The sequence below is a fragment of the Schistocerca americana genome, chromosome 3, assembly GCF_021461395.2.
Source record: "Schistocerca americana isolate TAMUIC-IGC-003095 chromosome 3, iqSchAmer2.1, whole genome shotgun sequence".
NCBI lineage: Eukaryota > Metazoa > Arthropoda > Insecta > Orthoptera > Acrididae > Schistocerca > Schistocerca americana.
Window position 1 is genome coordinate 688,322,374 of NC_060121.1, and position 15,505 is coordinate 688,337,878.

General features: G+C 39.9%; 1 protein-coding gene across 1 annotated transcript in view; it reads left to right on the forward strand.

Annotated features, from left to right (window-relative positions):
* Positions 1-15,505, forward strand: part of LOC124606736 (fatty acyl-CoA hydrolase precursor, medium chain-like) — an 86,868-nt gene that overhangs the window by 40,078 nt on the left and 31,285 nt on the right. The window contains exon 5 of the mRNA XM_047138768.1: positions 11,385-11,584. Within this exon, the coding sequence (XP_046994724.1) occupies positions 11,385-11,584 (200 nt within the window). The remainder of the gene's footprint in view (positions 1-11,384; positions 11,585-15,505) is intronic.

Genomic DNA, 15,505 nt, shown 5'->3' on the forward strand with positions numbered 1-15,505 from the left:
TTTGAGATAAGGTGGTTTAAATTTTCACTAATTTGACGTATTTACGAAACAAATTCTCAAATGGTACAGACTTTTTTAAGTTAATTTTACACGTTACATGGTTACCTCGTTTAGACAAATAGCACATTTTTTGCAAAACGTTGGTATTTTTACTCTGTATTATGGCATCTTTTAGACCAAGTTTTGGTTTTGAAGCCATTAATTGTACTAAAACCCTCTAAAATTATGAATACACAAAATCCCCAGAAATAGATTACTGGGGTCCCGTATTTTATAGTGGCCCAAGGATTTAACTTTCAACTTCTAAAACACTTTTGCCTAAAGGGATGCAAGTTCGTTCACAAACGGCATATTCGTTGGTTCTGGAATATCTTGGTGGCTAGGTTCTTCCTCAGGACCCTCATTGTCATTGACTTTAGGTTCTGGTTTTACTTAGGAACACAGAGTGTCTTTTTATTTCCTGTTGTTTCTAAAAAGATATTCTTTTCATTCTTTTGTCATCCATACTGGAATTACTGCACCAGGAAACCCAACTGGTTTATTATCTTTGGGAAAGATGAGGTGCCCAAACTCATTTCCATCAATGCTCATTTTGTTATCCACACTACCTTTGTAGCTAACGATGAGCTCAAAAATGGACATATTTAGTCATGAGAGTACTTTGTTAGCATTACTATTCTTCAAGACATTTAACCAGTCATATGTATTAACAGCAACATCACTTTTTTTTTATTTCTAGCAGCAATAGCTGAGTTAACATGTGTTGTAGGTTTTGGTTTTTGTTGCAACAGCAAGTCAGCTGTCAGCATTTTAGAGCTGCCAACTACAAAATGGCAACATTTATAGGTATTTATATCATTTATATCTCTCATATAAAAAGGGACTACTTATTTTGTTTGGCATTGTTTTATTAATAAAACGTTCTTCTTTTATACAAAGCTACTCTGAGCTCCTTAAAATGTCTATAAAATTTGGAGATGCTGTTTTGTGAAGCACTGCAGATGCCGCTGAGAGATTTAGAGAAGGGACCTTTTTTCGAGCCCATGTTATTTCCCCATAACGAGAAGGGATCCCTTATCTGAAGACTGATGTCGATTGCTTTTTAATGATATATTGAAATCTGTTGTATTCAAACAACTTTCAAATCGTTACGAGCGGGTACAGAATTAAGTAAATTAATACAATATACCAAAAAGATAAAACAGATATTTTAGATATTATCGAACATTTTTACTTGTACTGAAAATTTTACTTCTCCGACAAGAGGTCCCTTTTCGCTTTCTGTCTCACATATACTAGACAGACTTGGGAGCAGTGTACAAGTTGTATAGAATCTCATTTGCCTTCTTTACAACTACATCAACCCGTGGAGTTAACTTGTTTACCTTCTTTCAGCTAAATTAAACCTCGCAGTTAATTCATTGATTAACCTCAAAGTGGTCTGAAAATTAGTATTTAACTGTCTGATACTTTTGTTTAGCGCTGAAAGTTTAGTAGTATGACGTTCAATCCCATCATCGACACCTGAATTTTCACGTAAATGTAAATGTTCTACCTTAACTTCTCAGCCAAAAATTTCGTCAGTGTTCTGTAACTTCAGTTCCTATATATCTTGCGTGTTTCCGTATTTATCAGGCACAGTTGTGCTCTTTGTTAACTATGTTGTGCAAAAAACCGCTGTTTGCATCATGCCAGGCATTTGCTTTGTGTTTCAAGAGCCATTCGCAGCAGTTAGACCCCCAGTCGAATGATAGCTCTGAAAGTAGCAGCAGCTCATCAGAGTACTGTGAGCTGACACAGCTTCCCATAAAAAGCGACTCACTTTACATTTTAACAGTGTTCTTTAGCTTCAAAACCTATATTTCTTGCATGTCTGTGTATTTATCAGGCCGTATTTAGTCTGGATAAAAACTGTGACTGCTGTGTTCAGACGCAAGCCAAGCTGGTGACCCTTAGCTCACAGCTCCAGGTGGTGTTGGCTTCATTAACGCTGCTTGGGGCTGTTGCCAATGGGAATCACTTTGGGGAGACGGGGGGAGGGGGGGGGCAGACAGGGTGATTCTAGGGATATCCAGCAGGACCCATGTGTCCCCCATTGGATCCACGACTGTGGCCATCCCAGGCACTGCCTGCATTGAGGTCAATCCTTCACCTATAGTCGAGTGGGAGTTCGTTCAAAGTCGGTCAGCAGTGAAAGACTAGGAACCGATTGCAGAGTCTCCCCGGTTCGTCTGATGAACATATTTTGGGCACTGTCTGTGGCTGACGAAGTCCCTGAGCCAGATGGAGTTGCCCGCCCTTTTCCAGAGGAATTCTCTTGGCCTGCAAGGTCTGGGCATTCATCTGGGCTTTCACAGAATGTGGGGTTAGCTGCGAGCTCCAGTGATAGGCTTGTAATGGAGCCCTTAGGGATATGGCTGCGAAGGAGGGGAAGGAATCATTGTGCACTCTGTGTGAATACTGGGAGGAGACATTACAGATGTGAAACGGTTGCTTCTGGATGCTATGAAGAGCACAGGGTGCAGCCAACTGCATGTGGTGACTCATGTTGGTACTAACAATGTGTGTTGCTTTGTATCAGAAGAGATTTTTTTCTGGTTTCGAGCAGCTATCTGAAGTAGTAAAGACTGCCAGACTTGAAACTTCCTGGCAGATTAAAACTGTGTGCCGGACCGAGACTCGAACTCGGGACCTCTGCCTTTCGCGGGCAAGTGCTCTACCAACTGAGCTACCCAAGCACGACTCACGCCCCATCCTCACAGCTTTACTTCCGCCAGTATCTTGTCTCCTCCCTTCCAAACTTTACAGAAGCTCTCCTTAGAACCTTGCAGGACTAGCACTCCTGAAAGAAAGGATACTGCGAAGACATGGCTTAGTCACAACCTGGGGGATGTTTCCAGAATGAGATTTTCACTCTGCAGCAGAGTACGCGCTGATATGAAACTTCCTGGCAGATTAAAACTGTGTGCCGGAGAGCATACTCCGCTGCAGAGCGAAAATCTCATTCTGGAAACTGCCAGACTTGTTTGCTAGATGAAGGCTGAGCTCACCATCTCTAGCATCATCGACAGATTCAACAGTGTGGTCCTTTGGTACAGAGTCGGCTAGTCTGAATCAGAGGCTTAGACGGTTCTGTGACCACGAAAATTGTGTATTCCTCGGCTTTCGCCATAGGGGGGGGGGGGGGGGGGGGGTCCGGGTTCTGCTAAATATGTCAGGAGTCCACTACACGCAGGAAGCGGCTAGACGGGCACGGGGGGCTGTGTGGAGAGGACGGTGCGGTTTTTTAGGTTACAGTGTCGCGGTAGAGGTCAGAAAGGGCTTCAGCTTCCAAGCACGCTGGATCAAAACAGGAAGAGGTAGATACAGGAACAATCAATATTCTAGTTGCAACCTGTCGTAGCTATGTTGGAAAAGAACCAGAGCTCCAAGCGCTAACAGTAGGCTCTTAATCTCAAACCGTTATTGGTACCGAAAGCTGGCTACAGCTGGAAATAAGTTTAGTCATAATTTCTACAAAGAACCTAACTGTGTTTGGAAAGGATAGATTAAATACCGTTAGAGGTGGAGTGTTTATTAGTGTCTGAAGTAGTTTAACTTGTAGTGGAATCGAAGTAGATAGTTCCTTTGAATTAGTATGTGTAGAGATTAACTTGACAACCGGAATAAACTAATAATGCTTCCTTTTACTGACACCCCGACTCAGATTATGCAGCCACTGAACAGTTCAAAGAAATCTTCTCATTTCTAATAGGTACCCCATTTATACAATTATAGATGCTGATGACGTCACTCTACCCTACATATGTTGGCGAAAATACATGTTTAAAGTCGGAGGTAGGCATAAAGCGTAACCAGAAATCGCACTGAATGCCTTCTCAAAAAGTTATTTTGAACAACTTGTTCAGGAGCCCACTCGAAGTGTCAATGGCTGCGAAAACGTACTTTACCTCTTAGCAACAAGTAATACAGTGACCACAAAGTTACTGTAGCTAGACTGAATATCGTAACATCCAAACTCACCAAAAATAAACCCAAAATACATATCTTTAATAAGCAGATAAAATTCTCTTGAAATCTTCCTAAGAGACGCTCTCTACGCCTTCCAATTTGACTGTGCAAGCGAAGACCAGATGTGGTTTAAATTCAAAGAAATATTATCGACGGCAGTTAATAAGAGATGGTACTGATCAGCCATGGTACACAAAGCAGGTCAGAACAGTATTACGGAAGCAACGAAAAAAGCACGCCAAATTTGAAAGGACTTAAAATCACCAAGTCAGCGAATTTTACAGAAGTTTGAAATTTAGCACGAACTTCAATGCGAGAAGCTTTTAACAGTTTCCATAACGAAACTCTCCCTCGAGATATTGAAGAAAATCCAAAGAAGTTCTGGTCGTATGAAAAGCACACCAAGACGCAGCCATTACGTTCACTGCACAATAACATTGGTGATGTTATTGATGACAGTGCCGCTAAAGCGGAGTTATTAAACACTGTTTTCCGAAACTTTTTCACAAAAGAAGACGAAGTGAATATTCCAGAATTCGAATCAAGAACAACTGCCAATATGAGCAACTTAGAAGTAGGTATCCTCGGTGTAGCGAAGCGCTTAAAACACTCAAAAAGGGCAAATCCGGTCCAGACTGCATAAAAGTCAGATCCCTTTCAGATTATGTTGGTACAATACTTCCAGATTTAGCAATCATATACAATCGCTCGCTCATAGAAATATCCGTACCCAAAAACTGGAAAGTTGCAGAAGTCACATCAACGCCCAAGAAAGATAGTAGAAGTAATACACTGAATTACAGATCCATATCACCAGCGTCGATTTGAAGCAGGATTTTGGAAAATATACTGTGCTCGAACATTATGAATCACCTCGAAGAAAATGATTTATTGACAAATAGTCAACACGGATTCAGAAAATATCGTTATTGTGAAACACAACTAGCTCTTCATTCTCATGAAATAATGAGTGCTGTCGACAGGGGAATTCAAACTGATTCCATGTTTTTAAGTTTCCAGAAGACTTTTGACACCATTCCTCACCAGCGACTTCTAATTAAGTTGCTTCTCTGTGGAGTATGGTCTCAGTTGTGTGACTGATTTATAATTTCCTGCCAGAAAGGTCACATTTCGTAATAACTGACGGGAAGTCATCGAGTAAAACAGAAGTAATATTTAGAGCTCCCCGAGAATAAGTTACAGATCCTCTGCTGTTCCTGAATTACATAAACGATTTAGGAGATAACCTGAGCAGCCCTCTTAGACTGTTTGCAGATGATGCTACAATTTACCGTCTTGTAAAGTCATCAGATGATCAAAACAAATTGCAAAATGATTTAGACAAGATATCTGTGTGGGCAAAAAGTAGCAATTGGCTGTAAATTATGGAAAGTGTGAAGTCATCCACATGAGCAAAATCTTCTAAATTTCAGTTACACGATAAATCGCACAAATCTACAGGTTGTAGATTCAACTAAATAGTTAGAGATTACATTTGCAAATAACTTAAATTGGAACGATCACATACGTAATGTTGGAGGGATGGCGAACCAGAGACTGCGATTTTTGACACATAGCTTTCAAAATGTAACAGGTCTACTAAAGAGACTGCTTGCACTGCGCTTGTCCGCCATCTTCTAGAGTAGTGCTGTGCGGTACGGAATCTGCATCAAATAGGATTGACGGAGAACGTCAAAAAAGTTCAAAGATGGGCAGCTCGCTTTGTATTATCGCGAAATAAGGGAGAGAATGTCACGGATATGATGCACGAATTGCCCTGCAGTCTTAATGACAAAAGCGCTTCCCGCTTTCTTCTCAGAGAGTGAAAATATTTTGTAGGTGCCCAAGTACATAGGGAGAAATGATCATCGTAATAAAATAAGAGAAAGGAAAGATTTAAGAGTTCGTTTTCTCCGCGCCCTGAAAATAGTAGAAAAATAGCTTAACCTTTGCCAGACACTTAATTGTGAATTGCAGAGTAATCATGTAGATGCAGACGTAAAAACGTCCTGAAGGTTAGACTGGTATCGACCATCATTCAACTGCCGCCTTTTATCGGTAACTAAAAGGCTGTACTGTGAATGATTACAGCAATCTCGGCCTAAAGTAATAAGTTAGTCGAATCTCATGTCGTTCCCATATGCTTCTGATAAGTGTTTTGAAATCAGTAGACTATTATCCTGTTTGAAGGCTCGTATCTCTTATCAGTTGCTTTTGGATCCCAGAATATATCTGATTTGGCTAAAAGACATCAATTCCTATGCAGCACCCAAAATAGAAGTTGATAATTTTTGTTTTGGCTAGAGCGACAGTCATGGTTAATTTTTTGAATGATGCTGCCACCATTTGTAATAAGCTTTGTTTATTATTATACAATTCAGATTTCGGCCTTAGGCCATTTTCAGGTACAAAATCCTATTTATAAGTCAAAAGACAGAAGACTGATATGAAATACAAGTTCTTCTCAGTAAAGCATATCAGATCATACAGTCTAGATGTGTCATTTGTAAAAGTGACAGCATTTAGACATTTTAGAGATGTTCTCACTTCTACTGATGACAGATCTGGCCTATATGATGAGATATGCTTTTCTGCCAAAGTCTTGTATTTCATAACAGTTCGATCTCTTTTAACACAGAAATAATTTTTTGTACTTGAAAATGGCCTAATGCCATGCAATAAAATAAAATTTCTTACAGTCGAATGGCGGCAGCGTATTTGATCCTGATTTGCTTCCAATAGATCGCTGAATATTAATACTAGGCCTTATTTTTTCAAATCGTGGGACATTTTCACTTCGGATGAATGTCTTATATGCAGCACCATCACGCCTGAAGATATTTCCTCAAGTAGTTGGTATCTGAAATGGGAGAATGTTTTTGAAATAAATTTACATTTTCGAAGCGAACATCATCTGGATTCATTAGCACGAACATGAGAATATTCGTCTTCCTACATTTAGATGATTTGAAACTGCCTACTATTAGACTATTAGAGATCCGTTCGTCTTATTCTGTTTTTCCAAAGTATTCTCAGATCAGGCAGTTACAACAAAATCTTTGTAGAGACGATGTGTGATCCATCAGCTCATGTTGAATACTATATGAGTACAATAGATACAGGGATTTTTATAGGAAAAATGAGTACAGATGTCATACACACCTCATTTATTTTTTACTTATACGTGACAGAATAAAAACCGTGAGCGTTAGATACCTTTGACACTGGACGTGGTGAGGTGAAGTTAGTCATCAATGCCTTTAAGTCGACACAGACTCTATTATCAGAACCTCACTGAGTTTGGACGAAGGCGTATAATAGGGCTACGAGAAGCTGGATGTTCGTTCGGCGATACTGCAGAAAGACTCAACAAGAATGTTGCCACTGTACATGACTCCTGGCAGTGGCGGTCACGTGAATGAGCATTCACCAGCAGACTGACTCCAGAAAGCCACGTACCACTATCAAGATGGAAGACCATCGTGCTCAGCGTTTGGCTCTGATGCATCGTACTGCCTCTGCAGTAGCAATTTGAGCAGCAGCGGGCACGGCAGTGAATGACAAACTCTTACAGTTCTGAGACAGATGCCCTGTAGCATACAGATCCAAAACACCACCATTAGCTACTTCAGCAGTGTCAAGCGAGAGCTCGTTGGAGGGCAGGGTGGAGGTCAATTGTGCTTTCTGATGAAACTTGGTTTTGCCTCAATACCAGTGATGGGAGACCAGTTGAGGACCTTCAACCAACATGTCTGCATGCTAGACGCACTTTACCTACACCTGGAGTTATGGTCTGAGGGGCAATTTTGCATGACAGCATGAGCGCTCTTGTGGTTATCTCGCAACCTGTTGTGAAGCCACTCATGAACATCATTCCAGGGGATATTTTCCAACAGGATAACGCTCACCCGCATACCCATGTTACCCAAAATGACCGACAGGGTGTCGACATATTGCCTTGGCTTTCTTCTCACAATGTCTTATCTCCCACTTACATTAACCTGTGGTCTTGCAATATTAATCACTTAAATATGTTACCTAGAAAAATGTATTCCTAGAATTTCATTACTCTGTATAAGTTATTTCTTGGTGGTGCATTTTGTAGTTGGATATATACACTCATGGAAAAGTCACACACGTCTATGACATGAGAGGGGTGGGGGAAATTGTTTAAACTTTGGGCAGCTGGACGTGAACTTATCAGAAGTAGACTGAAACGTCAGGGAAAAACCGATGAGCTGCTCGCCATTTTATACACAGGATAGGTGTATTATGTTACAATACGTGAAATCCGACAACCATGCAGGCTGCACCAGTACCACAGGATCTGCCATCTTGAACTGTAATGTCATAGGGTCGGTGAAATCCCAGGAAATCTGACAACCCTGCAGACTGCCCTAGTGTCACAGGTCCACCATCTTGAGTTCTCGTATCATAAGGTTGGGTGAAAACCCAAGGAATTTGACAACTACACTTGTTCCACCAGAATCCCAGGATCCACCATCTTCATTTTCAGTCAATAGAGTAAATGTCTATCTCGGATTTTTGAATTTCCGACCATTTTATACACAGGACTTTTGGGCTATTTTGATTTTGCTGTTATTTTATACATAGGGAAATTAGACTTGGTGAGAGGGATGGCAGAGGGGAACTCTGGCAAGTTCGCATAGTGATGTCATCAGAAGTCTGGCAACAATGCAGACTGCACCTGAACTGTCCTTGTTATATTACTTATACCTCAACATGAATATAACACAGCGATTATCATTACTATTATTGTTATTGTTCCTTTTGTAAGAAACGTGATTTGTTGTAGGGATACAAGTGTTTGGTGATACACTTTTTTAAAAATTACGAAGTTCGAAAGCAGTACGAGTATACCTTTATCTGCTGCTTCAGCCAGTTATGCTGATGCTGCTGCTCGTTGGCTGGCGCACTGTTGTGGTAAACTGGCTCATTTTCTCGAAGATGTTTATGAAGTGCATTGCACGAGAGAGGCATTTGTAACGTTTAAGTCTGTATTTCAGTCATGCAGAAGATAAAGTCATTTACCTTTAGGATGTATGCTTCATAGTTGTAGTCCAGTTAAAATTACTTGATAGTTCACGTCTTTCACTGACTGTCCACTGACTGTCACTTCAAAGACGCTGTTAATGTGTAGCACGGAGCAATGTTGGAAACGGCCATCACAAGGTATGAAGGAAATGGTTGGTTGGTTGGTTGATTGCTTGGGGTGAGGGGACCAAACAGCGAGGACATCGGTCCCATCGGATTAGGGAAGGTTGGGGGAGGAAGTCAGCCATGCCCTATCAAAGGAACCATCGCGGCATTTTCCTGAAGGGATTTAGAGAAATCGCGGAAAACCTAAGTCAGTTGGGCGGACGCGGGTTTGAATCGTCGTCCTCCCGAATGCGAGTCCAGTGTGCTAACCACTGCGCCACCTCGTTCGGTATGAAGGAATGAGAGATGTTCTATCGACAACTGACTTTAACTGATCAATGGCTAAACTTCAGTAGACGACACGTTTTGTAACCCAGAATTTAAACTTGTTTCCTAACCTAACCAAAACCTCATGATGCGCAGTGTGTCTGAGGAAACAATGTGCAGCAGAACTAAAATCAGGATCTCTTTGTTCACAGCGTTTAAGGCTAACCTCTAAGAGCAAACTCAAAACAGAAAATTTTCAGTTTAAGCAGGAAAAGAAAACTGTAATTTCTCATTGTCATTGGTTACCTTCACACTGGCGACACAGACTGCCTCGTTACCAACCAATAAGCAGTCCTAGTTGGCACTTAGTTGCATATTACAGGCGACACAAGCAGATTTCAAACGAAAAAAGAGGTAGGAAGAAAATAAGAGCAAATAATAAAATTGAAATACTAATGATAATGACGCTGCAAAGTATTACAAATAAAAACCCATTCACTGAATAAACATAATAATCAAAGTCTGTTGATTAGATTCAGAAAATTAAAAGAAATTGCTGTGTTTACGAGATTCATACCTACGACTTTCAACAGGGCAGGTGCGCTATGCCATTGCTCTGCGGAAGGTTGTTGTATTTAAGACTCTTGTGCCCTGTCGCAATGATTAATTGCCGCCTTCAAAAATTCAGCTTCACACAACGTCGTGAGAAACTTATCTAATGTAATCCAACCTCTGTGATTATAGTAGCTGTATATGTGGCGGCTGAATCACGGCCGGTGTGGAAGAATCCATTAGTGTTTGGTATGAAACGTATGTATTTTGGTGTGTGTGTGTGTGTGTGTGTGTGTGTGTGTGTGTGTGTTGTTTTTTGGTGTGGTTATTGTGTGTGATGAAATACAAAATAAAAGGATGAGATCCAAGATTCGGGATCCAAACACATCAAGAAAGGAAACTGGACAAGGAATTGCAAGTGAACCGATTAATTGTTGTGGTAGTTTGGCAATGTCAAATGGTCGGGGTAATGTTGAGCAATCTGATTGAAGGAAACCAGCTACAATGCGTGATGTGTCAACTATCAAGTAATTTAATCGGACAATAATCAGTTTGTCTGCAGTTTGTAAATACTTGAATGACTCGTGGAAAAATGTAAATAATAGATACATCAGGAGATGGTTAACAAACCAGGCTGTTTATCCTGCAGAACATAACTGACTTCTGCAAAATAAATTAATTTAATGAGAAGGCACTGTTGTTGACAGTGAACTAATACTTTTGAGGACTGCAGTTCACATCCTAATCTGGTCATTCAGATTCAGATTTTTATGATTTACCTGTATCGCTTAAAGTGAATGCTGAAGTAGTTCCTTTGAAAGGGCATGGCCGATCTCCTTTCCCATCCATTCCAATACGAGCTTGTGTTCTGTCTGTAATGACCTTGTTTTCAGCAGGACATTGAACCCTAATCTGTCTTCCTTGCTTCATAATAAAATTAGAATAACATTTTCAATTCATTGTTAACGAAGATAAGTATTTGTTCATATGGTACTATGGTTCCTGGAAGAGTAATGGATGTCTCAGAAAATTGTCATCAGATTCCTTACAATAAATCAAAATTTATATAGTCTGAGTAAAACGTAACGAATATAGTTTAGAAATTTTTAGTGCAGTTGTGTTAGGGGTCACATGATGCATCAGTCATTGCTGCACATATTCATAATTTTTTTCTGTTTTGTTGAAATCATGACTCGCCACACACAGCGAAATTACTGTATCCTGAAAATCTTACTTGTACGCACGGGGCACAAAGAGCTTATCATATGAAGCACATCTATCACTACTGTAGATAGGTACCTCCTTCAGACACTGGAAAACACAACAAGAGTCCTACCACTCTGATCCTACATTTGGGTAATCAACTTTCTGTGACATCCTTTTTCATGCTGCAGGTCTCTTCCACCGAGCGATATCGCAGAGCGGTGTAGCGTGGATGCCTTGGGCTGCGCCACAAAGTGGGGCTGGGGCAGTGCGAAATGCGCGCAAGTTGGCGACACTGGTCGGATGCACCACAGAGCCCAGCGCCGCTCTCGTCGACTGTCTAAGGGGCGTCGACGACCACAAGCTCATTGCGGCACAACAAAAGTTCGAGGTTGGTTCCTTACTATTCGTTTCACTGAATCTCACTACAATAATGACCCACAGTGTCCAATATAAAATAAAACACAGAAATTCACAATGACAGTAGACCAGTCGATAAAAGTATGACATAGATAACAAATACAGATACAAATAAGTGAACAGTATGTATCTAATCATATATGGGTTTCGTAGATACTATTTACCAGGTAGTTTCATGTTTCTGATTGATTGGCTCTTACTTCTAGAGAACATGGAGACAACAAAGGTAACTTGTATCTGTTAGGTTCACACAGAAACTCAGGTCACGTCAAAGGTCAGATAGAAAAATGGATGCATGTTTCTTGAGCGCAATGAGAAATTCCCGAGTTCCATATTCCTGATGCAGCTTATGAGCAGCATTAACAGAAAGCTGCCTGGGTGTGTCTGTATTTATCTGCATAAATCATCGCTGTGTTGCCAGGGACATAGCAGTGTTTAATTGCCGTCGATCAGGGACTATGCAGAAGCACTGTTCTGATTTTTAATACTGTATCACTTCTTTCCGTTAAATTAAATTCGAGTTTTAGAATTTTTTATTTTACTCCAAAGTGATCATTATCCTTTGCTCAACTTTTTTATTTAGTACTAACAATGGATAAGTATTATTTCATCACTTACATTCCGTAATGATAAACACAATGTGGATACACAGAAATGAAAGTTATGGAATCGAAAATATTTTAAAGAAATGGATGTTTATTGCAAAATTTTGAATTGGAATTGTTTGAGTGTTACAAGAAAATGCATACAGCAGTGTTGTTGATATTAGTTGTGGTGGTCTTCATTGTGATGACTGGTTAGATGTAGCTCGCAAAGCTAGTCCACCAAGTGAGAGCTTCTTCATTTCTGCGTAGCTGTTGCATCCTACAGCCACCTGTAGCCAGGCTTTGGTCTTCCACTGCAGGTTTTTTACCTGCCACACTACCACCCACTAACAAACTGATTACTCCTCGATGCCTCAGAATATAGCTTTTAGTCTACTTGTACCATAAATTTTACTTCTTCCCTAAGCGACTCAGTATCTTATTATCAGTTATCTGATATACCCATCAGCATCCTTCTTTAGGACTACATTTCAGAGGTTTCTGTTCTCTCCCTGCCTGTAATTTTTGTCAAGAACTTTTCACCTCTGTATAAGGCTAAACACCAGACAAATTCAGGAAATATTTCTTAAAACCCAAATTTTTATTGAATTTTAAGATACTCATCTTTTCCAGAAAAGCTTGTTATGCTGTTGTAAGTCGGCAATCTATATTCTCTTCTGCCATCATCAGTTACGTTTGCTGCCTCTATCAGCAGAACTCGACTGAAGCTTTTACTGTCTCATTTCCTAATCTAATTCCCTCAGCATCTCCTAACTTAATTTGACTACTTTTCATTACCCTTGTTAAACTTTTATTGATGAACACCATACAATTTCTTTTCAGGTACTATCCGTTTCGTTCAAATTATCTTCCAAGGTTTTCGTTTTACCTGAGAGGATTTCAATGTCATCGACAAACCTTAAAGTTTTTATTTCTTCTTCCTAATCTTTAATAATTTTTTCACATTTCTGCTAGTTTTCCTTTACTGTTTCCTTGTTGCTGTTGTTGTGGTGGTCTTCACTCCTGAGACTGGTTTGATGCAGCTCTCCATGCACTGTTTTCTTAAGCTTCATATTAATCGACATTGGGAATGAAGTATCTCACTCTCTTGTCAAGTACTGCCTTCCTTTCATGTCCTTCGACTCTCATAACTGCAATCAGGTTTTTGAACAAGTTGTAAATAACCTTTTGCTTCCTGTATTTTATCCATGATAACTACAGAGCCGGCAGGGGTGGCCGAGCGGTTCTAGGTGCTACAGTCTGGAACCGCGCGACCGCAACAGTCGCAGGTTCGAATCCTGTCTCGGGAATGGATGTGTGTGATGTCCTTAGGTTAGCTAGGTTTAAGTAGTTCTAAGTTCCAGTGCTCAGAACCATTTGAACCTTTTTTTTTTTTTTTGATAACTGCAGAATTTCAGAGAGTGTATTCCAGCCAACTTTGTTAAACCTTTTTGTAAATATATAGTTGCTATATCCGTACACCTGCGTTTTTTTCATTTCTTTTCTGATGTGTTACATTTGTCCAGAATCCAAAATGATTTTCAGCCAGGTTGGCTGTTACTAGTCTTGACATTATTCCGTAGATATTAGGTGTCAGCATTTTTCTGACAGTAGCTTATTAAGCTGATAGTTCAGTGATACTCACACCGCTGAGAATCTACTTTCTTTGGACTGCGATTATTAGTCTTCTTGATGGCTGACAGTATTTCGCCTGTCACACATATCTTGCATACCAGATGGAACATTTTTGTCCCTATTGGTTTTCCCAAGGATCTTAATAGTTCCGAGGGAACGTAGTGTACTCCATGCATCTTTTGGTCATTCAGTCATATGCCAAATACTTCTCGCAGTATTCCATCCTCAAAAAAAAAAAAAGGTTCAAATAGCTCTGAGCACTATGGGACTTAACATCTATGGTCATCAGTCCCCTAGAACTTAGAACTACTTAAACCTAACTACCCTAAAGACATCACACACATCCATGCCCGAGGCAGGATTCGAACCTGCAACCGTAGCGGTCACACGGTTCCAGACTGAAGCGCCTAGAACCGCACGTCCACACCGGCCGGCTATTGCATCCTCTATACCATCATAATTCATTTTCTTCTTTCCATAATACTGTTCTTTCTTTTATATACCCTTCAGTAAATTCCTTCATCCTTTCAGCTTTCCTTTCTGTACAAGAACTAACTTCCCATATGAGCCCTTGACGTTCGTACAGATGCTTGTATTTTTCTCCAATTATGTTATTCAGGTCACCTCTCTTTTTGCATGCTTCTACAGGATTAAATTTCTCCTCTGGCTATTCTTTCTTTGCTGATTTGCCCCTTCTGTCAATCTCACTTTGTAGATATGTATATTACTTTTTTTTCTACTTCATAGACTTTATTTTTATATCTTTTCCTTTCGTCCATTAAATTCAATATATCATGTGTTAGACAAGAATTTCTATTGAATTCTGATTCTTTGCCAAATAGTTAATAGTTTCTTTCATTACTTCATCTCTGAAAGATAGCAGTTTGTATTTTATTGTGTCCCGTTCCAAAGTTTCAGTCGAAAGTTTTCTAATGCTTATTTTGTAACTCTCAACAACCTCTAGCTCCGTCAAATCATCTAGGTCTTACCTCCAGTATTTCGTACTTTTCTGACATTTGTTCAGTTTTAATCTGCAATTCATAACCAATAAAGTACGGTCAGAGTCCTTTTCCACTCCTGGAAACGTTTTGGATTTAAAATTCGGTTTCTCTGTCTCACCATTACGTAATTTATCAAGAACCCCTCGTGTCTCCAGACCTTTTCCGCGTATTCAAATCTATTTCATTATTCTTCAACCAGCTTTTTGCAGTGATTAAACTGTGCTCACTGCAAAAATCTATTATCTCTAGTTCCCTTTCAGTCCTGGTGTAAACTCAGCTTGCACTGCGTTCTCAACTATGATTTCGCCTAGAATTGGTGGATATTGGCTTTAAATGTAGTTTTAAGAACTTCTCCAGGAAAAGAAGAAGGAAGAAAAAAATTTAAAGCCGTATTTATCAAGCCGCAATTTGTCTCGCTACAAGTCGGTTTACGTATAGTTATTCCATTCAAACTACAGCACTGTCGATTTGCGGACTTAATCTCGAGAATATTTGGTAATCTCAAGTAAAGACTATACCCTTTCGCCGTTCATTGGAAGAATAAAGAATAAGAAAGATAAAGAAATGAATAATATCCGTTGTTGGTTGGTATACTACAAAAAAATCATAAAACACTACTGGGAGGATATAGTTATATCGCGATTCCCCACTAAAACAATGTACCTTGATTAG